At 38.5% G+C, this 15,269-nt stretch overlaps 1 protein-coding gene across 1 annotated transcript; it reads left to right on the forward strand.

The window, feature by feature from the left end:
• The first annotated feature begins 10,090 nt into the window (after window positions 1-10,090).
• On the forward strand, window positions 10,091-12,851 carry LOC121395998. Its single transcript, XM_041570285.1, has 2 exons — window positions 10,091-10,424; window positions 10,996-12,851. Exon 2 carries the CDS (start codon window positions 11,316-11,318, stop codon window positions 12,684-12,686), a length of 1,371 nt encoding a protein of 456 aa, XP_041426219.1. The 5' UTR covers window positions 10,091-10,424; window positions 10,996-11,315; the 3' UTR covers window positions 12,687-12,851.
• Window positions 12,852-15,269: the final 2,418 nt, after the last annotated feature.

The following is a 15,269-nucleotide window of genomic DNA, read 5'->3' on the forward strand; positions in this document are numbered from 1 at the left end:
CTGGTGAGACTAGGCCTAGAAGATACCATAGTCAGTACTGTCCATTGAGTAGAAGAATTATTCATTTCTACTCTTTTAAAGTTTTCAGGTATCATTATAGTTACATAGTTACATAGTTACATAGTTAAATTGGGTTGAAAAAAGACAAAGTCCATGAAGTTCAACCCCTCCAAATGAAAACCCAGCATCCATACACACACCCCTCCCTACTGTCACATAAATTCCATCTACCCATACCTATACTAACTATAGAGCTTAGTATCACAATAGCCTTTGATATTATGTCTGTCCAAAAAATCATCCAAGTCCCTCTTATAGTCATTAACTGAATCAGCATCACAACATCACCCGGCAGTGCATTCCCCAACCTCACTGTCCTGATTGTGAAGAACCCCCTACGTTGCTTCAAATGAAAGTTCTTTTCTTATAGTCTAAAGGGGTGGCCTCTGGTACGGTGATCCTCTTTATGGGTAAAAAGGTCCCCTGCTATTTGTCTATAATGTCCTCTAATGCAATTGTAAAGTCTAATCATGTCCCCTTGCAAGTGCCTTTTTTCCAGAGAAAACAACCCCAATCTTGACAGTCTCCCCTCATAATTTAAGTCTTCCATCCCAGTAACCAATTTAGTTGCACTTAGTCTCTGCACTTTCTCCAGCTCATTTATATCCCTCTTAAGGACTGGAGTCCAAAACTGCCCCCATACTCCAAATGAGGCCTCACCAGGGACCTATAAAGAGACATAATTATGTTTTCATCCCTTGAGTTAATGCCCTTTTTTATGCAAGACAGAACTTTATTTGCTTTAGTAGCCATAGAATGGCACTGCCTGGAATTAGACAACCTGTTATCTACAAAAACCCCTAGATCCTTCTCATTTAAGGAAATCCCAACACCCTGCCATTAAGGGGCAGATTTACATAGGGTCGAATATTGAGGGTTAATTAACCCTCGATATTTGACTGCCGAATGTAAATCCTTCAACTTCAAATATCGAAGTCGAAGGATTTACCGAAATTAGTTTGATCGAGGATTTTAATCCATCGATCAAACGATTTTTCTACAACCAAAAAATTGCTAGGAAGCCTATGGGGACCTTCCCCATAGGCTAACATTGCACCTCAGTAGGTTTTAGGTGGCAAAGTAGGGGGTCGAAGTTTTTTTTAAAGAGACAGTACCTCGATTATCGAATGGTCGAATATTCGAACGATTTTTAGTTTGAATCGTTCGATTCGAAGTCAAAGTCGTAGTCGAAGGTCGAAGTAGCCAATTCGATTGTCGAAGTAGCCAAAAAAATCATTCGAAATTCAAAGTTTTTTTTCTTCTATTCCTTCACTGTGACTGTAACCCCAGGGTTCCCTTGCATTAATAGGTTCATAGCTTGCCCACAATCAGAAAGACTCAGTGGGTGCAGTAGCAAGTGTGTTTAGGTTCATAGCTTGCCCACAATCAGAAAGACTCAGTGGGTGCAGTAGCAAGTGTGTTTAGATGCGAGTAAAAGCTAATATACACCCAATCCTACTTTCACATTCTTATTCTTCTTTATATACATATAATGATAAAGGCCTTGACAGGGACAGGGTCAATCTAATAGGCCCCACCCAACAACATAGAGCTTTCCCCTCTCCTTTCATTACAATAACACACTGGACTACATTACTTGCTTTGGGTGAAAAATTAGGAACTTGTTTATTAACAAATTTACATGAATCACCAATATATGAACATTAAAGGGGACCTGTCACCCAAAAAAATTATTCATAATCCTATTTTATCACATCAGTCAAGCAAAATGAACTTTAAATACACTATATAAATTATCTGAATCTTGTTTCCTTCAGTCTGGGAATTCAAAATAACAGCAAGCAGGCAGGAGCCATTTTGTGGACACTGTTATTAAGACAAGCCTTGTATCATCTCAGAATCTTGTTTGTGTGCCAGAATGGGGGACCTGATGTCCATCCCCATGCCCTGGTTACACAATTAAATGGTGAAGAGAACAGGGTATTGTGTGGAGAGCAGTGACATCTAGGAAGTGCTGAATGGAAAGTGAAAGTAATTGTCTGTCCCGCCTCTATGCCCAAGGCATATAGGAGGGGCAGACAATATTTGATTGACAGCTGAGATGTTTAAATGAGTTTACAACAGATATGAATGCTTTAATAAAAATAGAAATTGGATTTCATGTTTAATTTGAAAAGGACTTTTATTATACAGCTTTTTGTTTCTGGGTGACAGGTGCACTTTAACATCTGTAAAATGTAGGGCCAGTTTAAACACTACATCCAACATAATAACTTCTGATAGGCTGCAAACAATTATAATCAAGAGTGAAGGGTCCAGCCTGCTGTCCCTCCTAGGTCTGGCTTTTCTCCATAACTCACACCCCTTCCAACACTTTCACCCCCAAGCATGCCCCCTTCTACACTCTACACATTATACCTATATCACCAGCTCCCTCCCAGGGAAGCCCCTCCTGCTTCAACTCTACTATGATACTACTTCATACCCTTTATTCTCTAAGGAATGGAAGCTGTTCCAGGGACAAGAGAATGCCCCCTTTCACTTCCTTCTTAATTTTACCCCTCTTATCTCCAGCCCTCCTAACAGGCTGCACAAACTACATCCCCATAATTCCATTCTTAAACTTATCCATTTCCCTACTTCCTAACCCATTCAGGGCCCTGTATTTTCCCAGTTCCTGGCTCACTCCCCCGGGCATTCTATCCTGCCCATGATTTGGTCATGTTAATGGTTTAGTTGTGCTACAACAGATGAAGAGTCATTTCCAGATGTTCAGTCATGAAGTTCTATTTAATCAAGCATTTTACAGGTTTGGCTAGAAATTTCAAACCAATGTTTTGGCAACACAAATGTAAATGGCTCCTTAGTATCATTAATATTTCTGGCATTGTCATTTATTTGCATTGCTTATAAAAATGAATGCATGCTGTGTATCATCTTTCAATTTGTTTGATTTGGTAAGCGGGAAATCTGTTCCAATTTTCTCCTCCAATGTTATAAGTCTATAGATTTGCTCAACAGCTGTTTCTCTTAAACATGGATATAATTCTCTTCATTGCAGTTCTGGCAACAATGACAGAGAAAAATACACATGTATTCTGACAGAGATATCCCAAGCAAAACAGAAGCAAAACATATTTGGATATGCATTAACTACAAAGATTAATCACAACCTGCAGGCTGTAGAAGTAAGCTGAAATGAGAAAAATTAACCAGCTGGAGCCAAAGATTGGAACATCTTTAACACATTAAAAAGCACTATAAACAGACTTTTTAGGAAATGCTAGTTAAAGTTATTAAAAAAAAATAGAAAGGAAAGCAAGTCAAGGCTAGTAAAATCTACCATATTTCTTGTCTTCTAGAGTTTTCACATTATTCCACGTCAACCCTAAAAGTAAGACTTTAGTGCTATCCTATAGGAAACATTGGTTATTAGTTTTATCTGGTGAGGAACCATATTTATCTACAGCCTCATGAACAAAAACCTTTTCAACAAAGAAACTTCCAGAACTCCTGATGACTTCTAGTTAAAGAGCACCAGGGACCACCACTGATGGTTTAAGAAAACACAGGGGTTTATTTTTAAACATAAATGTTAGCACAGAATTGTAAGCAATTAAGGGGGTTACTTATCAATGTTCATATTTTTAAAAATTGTTGTGCTTAAAATCATTAATTTGAATAATGGTAATCATTTGATATGAAGAAAAAAACGTTGGCATTTGAAAACTTGCAAGGCCACGTTGAAGACATTGGGAGCTGTCCTAACAGTGTTTTTTTTTAAAAAAAACATTGTCAACCCATTAAAAATAAATAAAATAGAAATTAGAGTTATAGGTATGGGATCTGTTATCTGAAAACCCATTATCCAGAAAGCTCTGAATTATGGGCTGACCATCTCCCATAGACTCAATTTTAAACAAATAAATTAATATTTTAAAAATGATTTTCTTTTTCTCTGTAATAATAAAACAGTACCTTGCACTTGAACTAAGATATAATTAATCCTTTTTGGAGGCAAAGCAATCCTATTGGATTTATTTAATGTTTACATTATTTTTTAGCAGACTTAGGGGCCCATTTAATAATCGAATTTTGTTTTTCTCACAAATATCTAAACATTTGTGTTGTTTTAAAACATAAAAACCAAGAAAGCCACTAATACAAAACTTTGTCAGGTAAAAGTTGTCCTATAGAAGTCAATGGGAGTCGAGCTGATCCATTTTAAATAGATTTAGAATTTTAGAGATGTTCAGATTTTTTTGCACTAGGAATTGTCCGAAAAACTTTTGTTTTTAGAGTCTTTGATGGTATTTTGTATATTTTAGTGTATCTTTCAGTGTAATTTTCCATTCATACTTTTTTTATTGGGATCTTTAATAAGGGGGTTATTATATCAAAGGTCGAGTTTTAGAGGACTTTAGAGGGGTACAAAACATCTTTCTACAGTTTTGCCTGAAAAATACCCTTGGAAACTCAAATTTCTTAACCCCCTTAATGCATGATATTCATGGTTTTAGAAAAAGTTAGTTGTGGTTTCAAAAACCTATAAAACCACTAAATTCCAACCTTTGATAAACAGGCATCTTAATGTATGAAGAGCCAAAATACAGGAAGATCCCTTATCAGGAAAACCCTAGATCCTGAGCATTCTCTATGTCCTGAGCATTCTTGATAACATGTCCCATGCCTGTATTCAATTTTTTTCATTAAAGCGTGTTTTTTTATTCTGATTTTTAATAAATAAGGTACCATTCACGTTTTTTAACATTTCACTTGCATTTTGCAGTAGATGATCTTTTGGGCAAATGCACTGGAATTCTGGGGAAGATTAATGCTTTGTGAGTTAGTCATATGGAAAGTTGCACCAATATTTTGCACTGTCAACATTATAAAAAAAACTGGCTTTTAATGAGCACTGTCCAACTCTTTCCATATAGTGGGATGATTAAAAGTTTCTAAGATGGGTTATATCAAAATGATGATGTCATACACAAGTATGAAGTCCATAGGCACACATGGGGGCCATAAAAATGTTGTAAGGTAGTAGTAGAGGGTCTCAAGCTTCTTTCTTTGTGAGGACTTGTCTATATCTCCAGCCATGCATATAAGTACCGTATAACTTGTTACTTCTGTTTGTAAATGTATAGAAAATAAAAACCTTATTTTAGATTGATGCTGGACATTTTAGGAGGGGCTCATTGATCTCAAATGGCAGGGCTAGCCTTTCTTTGTCAAAGACTCTTTCCAATAAAGCTACTTGAGTGTTTGAAGATGTCAAACTTTGATGCTTCAAAGGCTCAATTATACAGGTAGCATAGAGCTGCGCATTGTGTGTGTCTGTCATTGAAGCATTTAAGAGATTTGATGCAGAAGATGTCATGTTCTTTTTCAAAGTCTCCCGGTGATTGAAATTAAGAGATGACCCTTTCATTTCACTGGCTCTTTAGAAGTTGACAGAACATGTATTGTTCTTATATCCAATGACACAATTAACATTTGGATGCAGTCGAAACATCACATGGAACAAAGAACTGCAGCAGTTTGAAATGGAAAAACCCTGAATAATTCTTTTGGCACACTCGGTGAGATAGGAAAGGTAAGCCTTGTGATCTCAGTATGATGTTTGGCTTTTCGTAATTTATTCAAATATGAAAAGCTACATTTTATATGATTGATGGTGAGTCAACCAGATTACAAACTTTCCATTTTAAAGTACCTTTCAGGTAAACGTAGAGAATTAAATTGATTTTCTTTAGCCAATAGCAAAAAGAATTGACTGCAGATATTTCAAGCATTACATTATAGGATTGTCTTGGTATAAACCATGCAGTTAATGTAGTTAATCTTAAAAATGAAGAAATATAGTTAATTGCAGTTCTATAAGGTGAAATTAAGCTTCTATGAAGGTAAGATGGGTTAAGACTTTAGAAGTCTAAATAAGAGGAAAGAATTGTAGCAGTGAAATAGCAGGTATAATAGGGAAACATGCTAGTGTGCAGAGGGAAGCCTTGTGAAAAAGGGTTAATATTTCCTCTCAGATGGAAGCCTAGTGAAAAAGGGTTAATATTTCCTCTCAGATGGAAGCCTAGTGAAAAAGGGTTAATATTTCCTCTCAGATGGAAGCCTAGTGAAAAAGGGTTAATATTTCCTCTCAGTCAGGTAAGGTGGCAGCTGAGAGCAGAGTTATCAGTAGAAGTAAAAGGGATGTGCTCCAAAACCTGGGGGTTCTGGCAGTTCCCAGTTTGTGTGAGAAAGCCTACGAAGCCTGAGTCTGAGTTTAAAAGCGAAAGAGACCTCTGTTGAGAAAAAAGACTGACTGAAGAAAGGCAGCATTTTGCAGCATTGAAGCCAATTTAGAATTAGGCTGGGTGGTCTGGCTGTAAGAGATAAGCTGATCTCTGAACTATGAGCAAAAAGTTTGTTAATTTCATGGTGAACGAGTGTCTGGAAGAGGCCTTGGGGTAGTCAGGTAGACTATATCCTCATGCTTGAGACTTGTATATTTTTGCAGTGTGAAGATTGAAAGTGTGGGCATTGAAAGTACTGTTTCTATTTGTGCAGATGAGACTAAATTGTGCAGAACTATAGGTTCCATGCAGGATGTTGCCACTTTGCACAGTGATTTGTCTAAACTGGAAAACTGGGCAGCAAACTGGAAAATGAAAATGAAGCTGGAGAGAGTGCAGAGACTAAGTGCAACTAAACTGGTTAGAGGGAGGGAAGAGTTAAATTATGAGGGGAGACTGACAAGGTTGGGGTTGTTTTTTCTGGAAAAAAGGCACTTGCGAGGGGACATTAGTACATTAGAGGACATTATAGACAAATAGCAGGGGACCTTTTTACCCATAAAGAGAATCACGTACCAGAGGCCTCCCCTTCAGACTAGAGGAAAATAAGTTTAATTTAAAGGAACAGAGTAGGGGGTTCTTCACAGTCAGGACAGTGAGGTTGGGGAATGCACTGCCGGGTGATGTTGTGATGCTGATTCAGTTAATGACTATAAGAGGGACTTGGATGATTTTTTGGACAGACATAATACAAAGGCTATTGTGATACTAAACTCTATAGTTAGTATAGATATGGGTATATATCATTTATGTGACAGTAGGGAGGGGTGTGTGTATGGGGCTGGGTTTTCATTTGGAGGGGTTGAACTTGATGGACTTTGTCTTTTTTTCAACCTAACTATGTAACTATGTAAGACAAGAATCCTGGTAATATGTTTAAATGAAAGACAAAGTCATATCCCTGTCTCTTCTCTGCATACTGTAAGTAACCCACTTGCCGACAGTACCAAAAGCTAATCTTACCACAGTACCGTAAGCCTTTCTTGGCACATTCTTTTAGAACTGAATCACGCTCACCTTTACTTGGCTGTTACTTGTCAGATATCCAGCAGACCTGTCCTAGCATAGTTGGGAGATATTGCACCTATAATATCAGAGGGGGTAATAGCTTCTGAATAGGGAATGTAGGAGAGTGGACATTGATATCTTTATATGAGTATGATCTGATCTGCCAGCCTTTGGTGTTTAGCCTTCATTGGATGATGGGGGTTATATTGCATATTATAACAACATGAAGAGCCGTAGAATTGACAGTGTTACTTTAATCAAACAATTTGTCTCTCCTTCAGCTCTTTAGTGATTACCTGCAGCACTGTATCTCATCATTCTGCTACTGAGGTGAGTAGTTTTCTTGAGTAGAACTTTAAAATGTTACCATGTATACTCACTGATAATGACCTCTGGATTTCTGTAGTCCTCCCATGATAAGGACCTCTGGATTTCTGTAGTCATCCCATGATAAGGACCTCTGGATATCTGCAGTCCTCCCCTGATAAGGACCTCTAGATGTCTATAGTCCTCTCATGATAAGGACCTCTGTATTTCTATAGTGCTTCCATGATAAGGACCTCTGGATTTCTATAGTCCTTCCATGATAAGGACCTCTGGATTTCTGCAGTCCTCCCAGAAAGTACTCACTCAAACTTTCAGTTGGCATTAATAATTAACATGAATTAGTGTGAGACCCCCAGAAATTCCTCCTTCTGTCTAGGAGGACCCTAATATTTAATACATCCCATGTACCAAATGACTTGGTCCCATCACCAAATGCACATGGTCAGTAAAACTTTGAGCAATACATTAGAGTATTATTTCAGTCTCATCCCATTTTAAGACCATATTTTAAAAAGTATATGTAGCCATATTGCAGAACTGTATTTAAACTAAAAATATAGCTGTAGATCCAAATTCTAAAAATGGCTGCTATGCAGCAATCCTCTAGCAAAACATGCAGAAAATCATGTTGGAATTAATAATTAAGTCATATTTAAATAGCAAATCAGAAAGTATGTTCCATTACTCATAGGAAACTTATTCAGCTTTTTTGACATTTCAAATTTTTCCAAGAATATATTACCGCAATTTTATTTTTCTATTTTTTTACGTACTAATGTTATTTTCCCTCTAGAAATGCTTGAATCAGAAATTGCCTACAAAGAAAATCAAGATCATGTTGTCATGACCCCTGATAATTAGAGTTTGCCCGAAATGCTGGCACAAGATATTTTAACAATATTGCTATGGTAATTTCTTTGTCTGTTCTGAAGTGATAGAATGATATCAGCATTATGCTGTTTCAAGTGCTAATGAGGTAATTATTGCAGGTCATCACCCCAATGAGCTAAAAACTTGACAAATGCTTCCTGGAAAAAATATGAAATGTTGTGCCATTTATTGTTATATTGGGTAGGGCTGTTAATCCGTTACCTATCACCTATATCAGATCTTGTTAGGCGTGTTGTTATTTAGGTTTTTTTTTTTTAAATATGAGCATTCATTTGAATATCAACTTTAGCTCCTGACATTTTCAAAAGTAATATTTATTATGTGCAACTATCAGGTGTCCAAAAGGTATCTGTGGTTTCATAATTGAAGGAAAGAAATCAGCCTTCTGTAAAGAAATATGTTAATTTTAAAGGCGGCCACTGCACTCACCCACATACAGGACATTATATTTTGTGCAAAATACTAAAAAATCCTTTGTGAAAGATTCGGCAGAATACCGAACTGAATTCGAACCCTAATTTGCATATACAAATTAGGGGTGGGAAGGGGAACATTGTTTTACTTCTTTGTTTTGTGACAAAAAGTCACACCATTTCCCTCCCCACCCCTAATTTGCATATACAAATTAGAATTCAGATTCGGTTCGGCCGGGCAGAATCCGAATCCTGCTGAAAAAGGCTGAATCCTGGCTGAATCCCGAACCGAATCCTGGATTCGGTACATCCCTAGTCACTAGTACCGTGGCCTTGATACAGAACCACCTTTTTGACTGTAAGAGCAGCTCTTTGTTTTTTGTGCTGTGGAGCGATATCCCTATGCTCTCTCATTGGTAACTCCCTTTCATCCCCAGGTGTCTATGTTCTCTTGTCATACGTTTCCAAGGCTATAAAAACTTTTTGATTCCTTAGCTCTGGGTTCTGACTGTTTATGAGTTCAGAATCCATAGAGCTTGTGTCAAATAAACTCTGTTTACCTCAAGTGGTCTCCGGTAACTGAATTTCCACAACACCTTTAAGCAGGAATTGTTTGTCCATATATTGCAATATATTTAAGTCAACTATGTCAATTATATCCGTGGTCTGGCCAATTCTTTACTGGTTTAAAATTGTTTAGTGGTGAGAAAATGTTTTCCTTTTTGTTATAGTTTATACAGGAGCAGTGGCCTGTTCCATATTGTAGCTCCCATCACTCCCAGATACAGTCAGGTGATGCCAGTGGTGACCAATAAAAAGGCCAGCTTGAAATACATGGACAGAAATCCCTGTTTTGTTTGCCTATTTTCAGTTGCATAAATGTCTTAGGGTTTTAAGATTACTTGTGTGGCAAACTTCATCATGGGCTTTTTAAACACAGAAAAACGTTGGTAGCTTTTAGGTGAAATGTGATGAAGATTGCCAAGGTTTTTTGGGTGAACCCCGTGTGATTAGTAATCTCACCTATAGTTTCCTTAAAGATTGACTGAACCCAGCGTTGGACTGCAATATGCCAGTGTAACACGGTTAACACAGTTAAGTTAAATATATAAATGTTCGCCAAATATCTCAGATCTGCAAGAGGTTAAATTCCTGACAGGAAGAATCACTTGGACTATACCAAAATACTGACCAAAAGTGCAGAATATACCTTTGAATGTTTTACTGTTAATTATGTTCTAGTTAAGAAATAAATAGTTCTAACAGAGCAGCTAACTTCTGTGGGAAAGATCATAGCCACACTCTAAACAGAATCTTTACCAGACCACAATCCTTAATGGACTTTCCCTTACCCCCTGTCTATATCCTACCATTTGGTCTGGTCCCTCCTCAGTGCTTTAGTTCCACAGAAGAGGTAAGATGTCTGTTACTGCTCTAATCACCTCAAAAGTTTTATGGTTGATTTTAAGAGTTATTCTTTTGCTGAATCAACTTGTCTTACCTCCAGCTATAGCAGCATTATGCTTTTATCAGGTTAGTAGTTTGTAGCATATTCCCAAAGTGATTAATGGAGACAGGCAGAGCACATGGGATCTAAAATGTCTGCCATGAGAAAACCTGTATGCTGTAATCCTCACAGTTATAAACTGCTTATTGTACTATGCTGTTGTTATGTACTAATGTGCTATGTATATTAGCTATGTTGCTTTTCCTTACATTTTCCTGTAATATGTCAGTGGGGATGTATTGAATTAACTGCCTGTTGTAATGTAGGTGGGCTGGTGGCCTGTGATGTACCTGAAATTGGCAGTGTTCTCCTTACTGTTTTACAGGTATGTTTATACTTTATGTTAAACTTCCTCTGTTATGTAAAATCCACTATACGATCACTGTTCTGTTCCTGAGTGCTTTAGTTCCACAGAAGAGGTGGGCTGGTGGCCTGTGATGTACCTGAAATTGGCAGCGTTCTCCTTACTGTTTTACAGGTCCCCAGCAGACAGTGCCAATCAATAAAGCATTGTAAAGTTATGATATCTCTGCCTGTGTTCGAGTCCTTATGCCTGTTGCAGTAACAACCCCTACACTGGTGGAGTGTGTGGAACAGAGGGCCACGTGGGTCGGTGTGACAGAAAGCGAGGGTTACATTTGGTGCCGTGACTCGGATTTCATCGATTTGCACCGGTGACCAGTGAGGATTCTCATATTCGCCAGCGGTAACTGCAGCTGATAAACAAATAAGTGGACTTTGTTCAAAGGTTTGAGAGACTATTTTACAAGGACTCTGTAAGTGGTATAGAAAGACAATATGTCTGAGCATCGCACAACACCTCCAGGGCACTTACAATCAACCCCTGCACCACGGGGAAGAGGTATTCAATCACGTGACAAAATAAGTAATGTAAATTTAAGTTTTGGCATGTCAGCAATTCAGCCTGAAAGTTCACTGACCAGGTCTGGTTCACCTGCACTAACTGGTCATGGTGTAGCTGAACTGCAACATCAGCACGCTGCACAGGTAGGAGGAACAATACAAAATAGTGACCCTTATTGCAGAGGTGCAGCTAGCTACATGCAGGGTACATCTGAAAACCCTCAGTTTTTGTCCGATCTTATAAAAGAAGTTGGACAACAGATTAGCCACTCAATTATAACAGGGTTAGCAGCCCAAAACACCAGACTTGGTGACACTGCGCCAGTGAGTGACAAGCAAACTGAGGAGTGGGCTAAATTAAATTGGATACTCAATGCAAAAGTAAAGGAACCCCCTGTATTTAGGGGAGATGAAAATGATAAATGTACTGTATATGAATGGGAGGAAATTATGCAGTCTTACCTTACTAAAAAGGGTTACCAACTTGCTGAGCATGGTAAAGAGATTATGGATAGACTTATGGGTCGTGCAAAAGAACTAGTGAAAATTGGGGTCAGAAATAACCCATCTATAGATATTAAACGTGACCCAAGAGCGATTTACAGTATCTTGAAGCAACATTTTGGGGAAGCCATATCCTCCGCAACCCCATTAGCAGACTTTTATTCCACACTCCCAAAGCTTGGTGAGAGTAGTCTAGACTACTGGATTCATTTAAATCAAGTCATTGATCTTGCCAATGAGTGTTTAAAAAGGCAAGGGAAATGTGTGGAAGACCCAGGTCACGAGGTGGCAATGATGTTTATTAGACACTGCCCAGAGCCAGATTTGCAGTGTGTATTCAGGTGTAAACCCGCTGAAAAGTGGACTGTGGGTGAGGTTCAAGAAATGATGGATAGTTATCATAGAGACAAGAGACTGAGGCCCGAATGTAAGCCAGTCAAAACCATAGCTAGCAAGAAGGGGGAGATCTTAAATGTATCAACTGATTCCCACTTTTCTGAACCTCCAGTAAAAGAGAACCTTCCATCTTATATTAAAGAGGAAGATAATACAAATGTTGAGAGATTAATTACATTGCTAGAGAAGGTAATCCCAGTTCAAGGGGCCTATCAGCACCCGGTGCTGCCTGTAACAGCTGGGTTAACCCATTCAAGGAGGCACAATACTTGTGATATATGCAAAGATGGCAAACACTCTACAAAAGCACACTGTATGATGAACAATTTATGTTTCCTGTGCTGGCAATCAGGTCATAAGAGGCAGGAATGTCCAAAAAGGAAACTGACACATCAGTTAAACTAGAAAGCCTGCATGTAGAGGGGTGTAGTGTGGGCACAAATTCACAAACCCCAATTTCCCATGATGTCCATGACCTAGAGAATTGCTATAGGGAACATGCTCAATCCATAACTGACAAGACATTGGTAGTATTTCAACGAACACAAAGGGTCGCACCATATGACAACTTGTTCTATTGTTCAACTACTGTTGTTGTTCAAGAAAAATGTGAACTAAATGCTATGATTGATAGTGGCTCAATGGCCTGTACAATCAGTGAACAAGTAGAGGAGAAATTAGTGAAAGCTAATTTACTAAAACAATGTTCTGGTTCACCAAGTGGTATTGTACTTGTAGGTTGTGGTGGCAACAGAGTAAACCCAAGAGCTCAGTACGAAATACTGTTAGAAATGTTTAACTGTAAAATGATTGTGCCAATACTAGTGGTGCCAGGGCAAACTGATGATATAATTATTGGTACAAATGTTATCAAACATATTATCCATCAGCTAAAAAAAGATGACAATTTTTGGAAAGTGCTAGCGGCTCCTGAAAAGCATAGCGATGAAGATTCAAATTCCTTTTTACACCTTTTAGCTAATGTAAGCCGATGGAAAGGTGACATGATCCCAGAGAAAGTAGGCACCGTAAAGCTTAATACTTGTATTGTCTTACAACCCCATCAGGAACATTTAGTATGGGGTAAACTCCCAGAGAAGTGTAGCTTATCAGTTGGGAGCACAGTTATTATAGAGCCTACTACTTCCAAGTCTTGCCCACGTAATGTATTGGTAGGGCGCTCAGTTACATCATTATGGGGTGACAGATGGATTCCCATGAAGGTGATTAATACATCTGATAAGCAAATAACCATTCGGAGAAATGCAAAAATTGCTGATGTCCACCCTTGTATTGCTTTAGAAGACTTTGAACTGGACTGTCAGGAAAAAGCAAAGCTGTTACAATATCACACAGTACATGAAAATACTTGCACTGGTAATTCTATGAAAAGAGAATGTTCCATACCTGAGGAGTATAAACCTCATGAAGATATGAGGATCGTACTGAAAAATCTTGGCTTGGAAGAGTTGAATATAGATTTATGTGAGGTCTCAGAGTTCTGGAAACAAAAACTGGGAGAACTAATTACTCATTATGAACAGATCTTTTCCAGGGGGAAGTTGGACTGTGGTGATGCCAAAGACTTTATACATCGTATAAGACTAACAGATGACCGACCTTTTCGCCTTCCATACCGAAGAGTCCCTCCTGCACATTTTCAAAAAATGCGAGAAGTCTTGAATGAAATGGAGGAGAAGGGAATTATTCGGAAATCCAATAGCGAGTGGGCCTCACCACTTGTCTTAGCATGGAAACCGTCTGGGGAACCCAGGATTTGTACAGATTTCAGGTGGCTGAATGCTCGTACAATAAAGGATGCATATCCCTTACCAAATCAAACAGATGCTCTAGCTTCTCTTAGTGGGAACTGCTGGTTTAGCACTATGGACTTAACATCAGGTTTTTATAACATTCCAATACACGAAGATGACAAGAAGTACACTGCTTGCATTACACCTGTTGGACTGTTTGAGTATAACAGAATGGCACAGGGATTATGCAATAGCCCAGCAACTTTTGCCCGTATGATGACATCAATCTTCGGTGACCAAAATTACCTAAGTTTGTTATGTTATTTGGATGACCTCTTGGTGTTTGGAAAGACTGAACAGGAAGCCATTGACAGAATCGAGATGGTCTTTAGTCGGCTTAGTGAACATAACCTGAAACTAGCTCCCAAGAAATGTAAACTATTAAGGCAATCTGTCAAGTTTTTGGGACATTTCATCACAAGGGAAGGAATAAAAGCTGACCCAGAGAAAATCTCAGCAATAACCAATGTTGCTGTGAGTGACCTGATGGAGATGGATAGGAGAACACCATCAGTAAAGAAAATACGGTCATTTTTAGGACTAGCAAATTATTATTCTCATTTCATTCCAGGACTTTCGAAAACAGCTAAGCCACTTTACCAGTTAACAGCTGAGCCAAAACAAGGCAGGCATATGTCAAAGAGAAATGGACAAAGAAAAACCATTATAAGGAAAATTTGCCCTGAAGACTGGACTATAGAGTGTCAGAAGGCTTTTGATGATTTGAAAGCAGATTTCCAAAACACGGTGATGCTAGCACACCCAGACTTTAGCAAGCCTTTTATACTGTCAACAGATGCATCTATGGATGGACTTGGCGCAGTACTTAGTCAGATGTCGGAATGCGGGAAGAGGGCTCAGCCTATTTCATTTGCTAGCAAGGCTCTAACTAAGTCCCAGTCAAAGTACCCAGCACATCGCCTTGAATTCCTAGCTCTAAAGTGGGCAGTGTGTGACAAGTTTAGCCACTGGTTAAAAGGACACCGCTTCACTGCATGGACTGACAACAACCCCCTCACATACATAATGAGCAAACCAAAGTTGGATGCTTGTGAGCAGAGGTGGGTTGCCAAACTTTCACCGTATGATTTTGACTTGAAATATGTGGCAGGAACACAGAATATACCAGCTGATCTCCTAAGTCGTCAACCATTTGTAAAGACAAGAATCAACA

Source organism: Xenopus laevis, chromosome 1L, assembly GCF_017654675.1.
Source record: "Xenopus laevis strain J_2021 chromosome 1L, Xenopus_laevis_v10.1, whole genome shotgun sequence".
In the NCBI taxonomy this organism is placed as follows: Eukaryota; Metazoa; Chordata; class Amphibia; order Anura; family Pipidae; genus Xenopus; species Xenopus laevis.

What these genes read in the sequence shown, in the direction of transcription:
- LOC121395998 (XM_041570285.1), top strand. Translation starts at nt 11,316, where the DNA reads ATGTCTGAGCATCGCACAACACCTCCAGGGCACTTACAATCAACCCCT.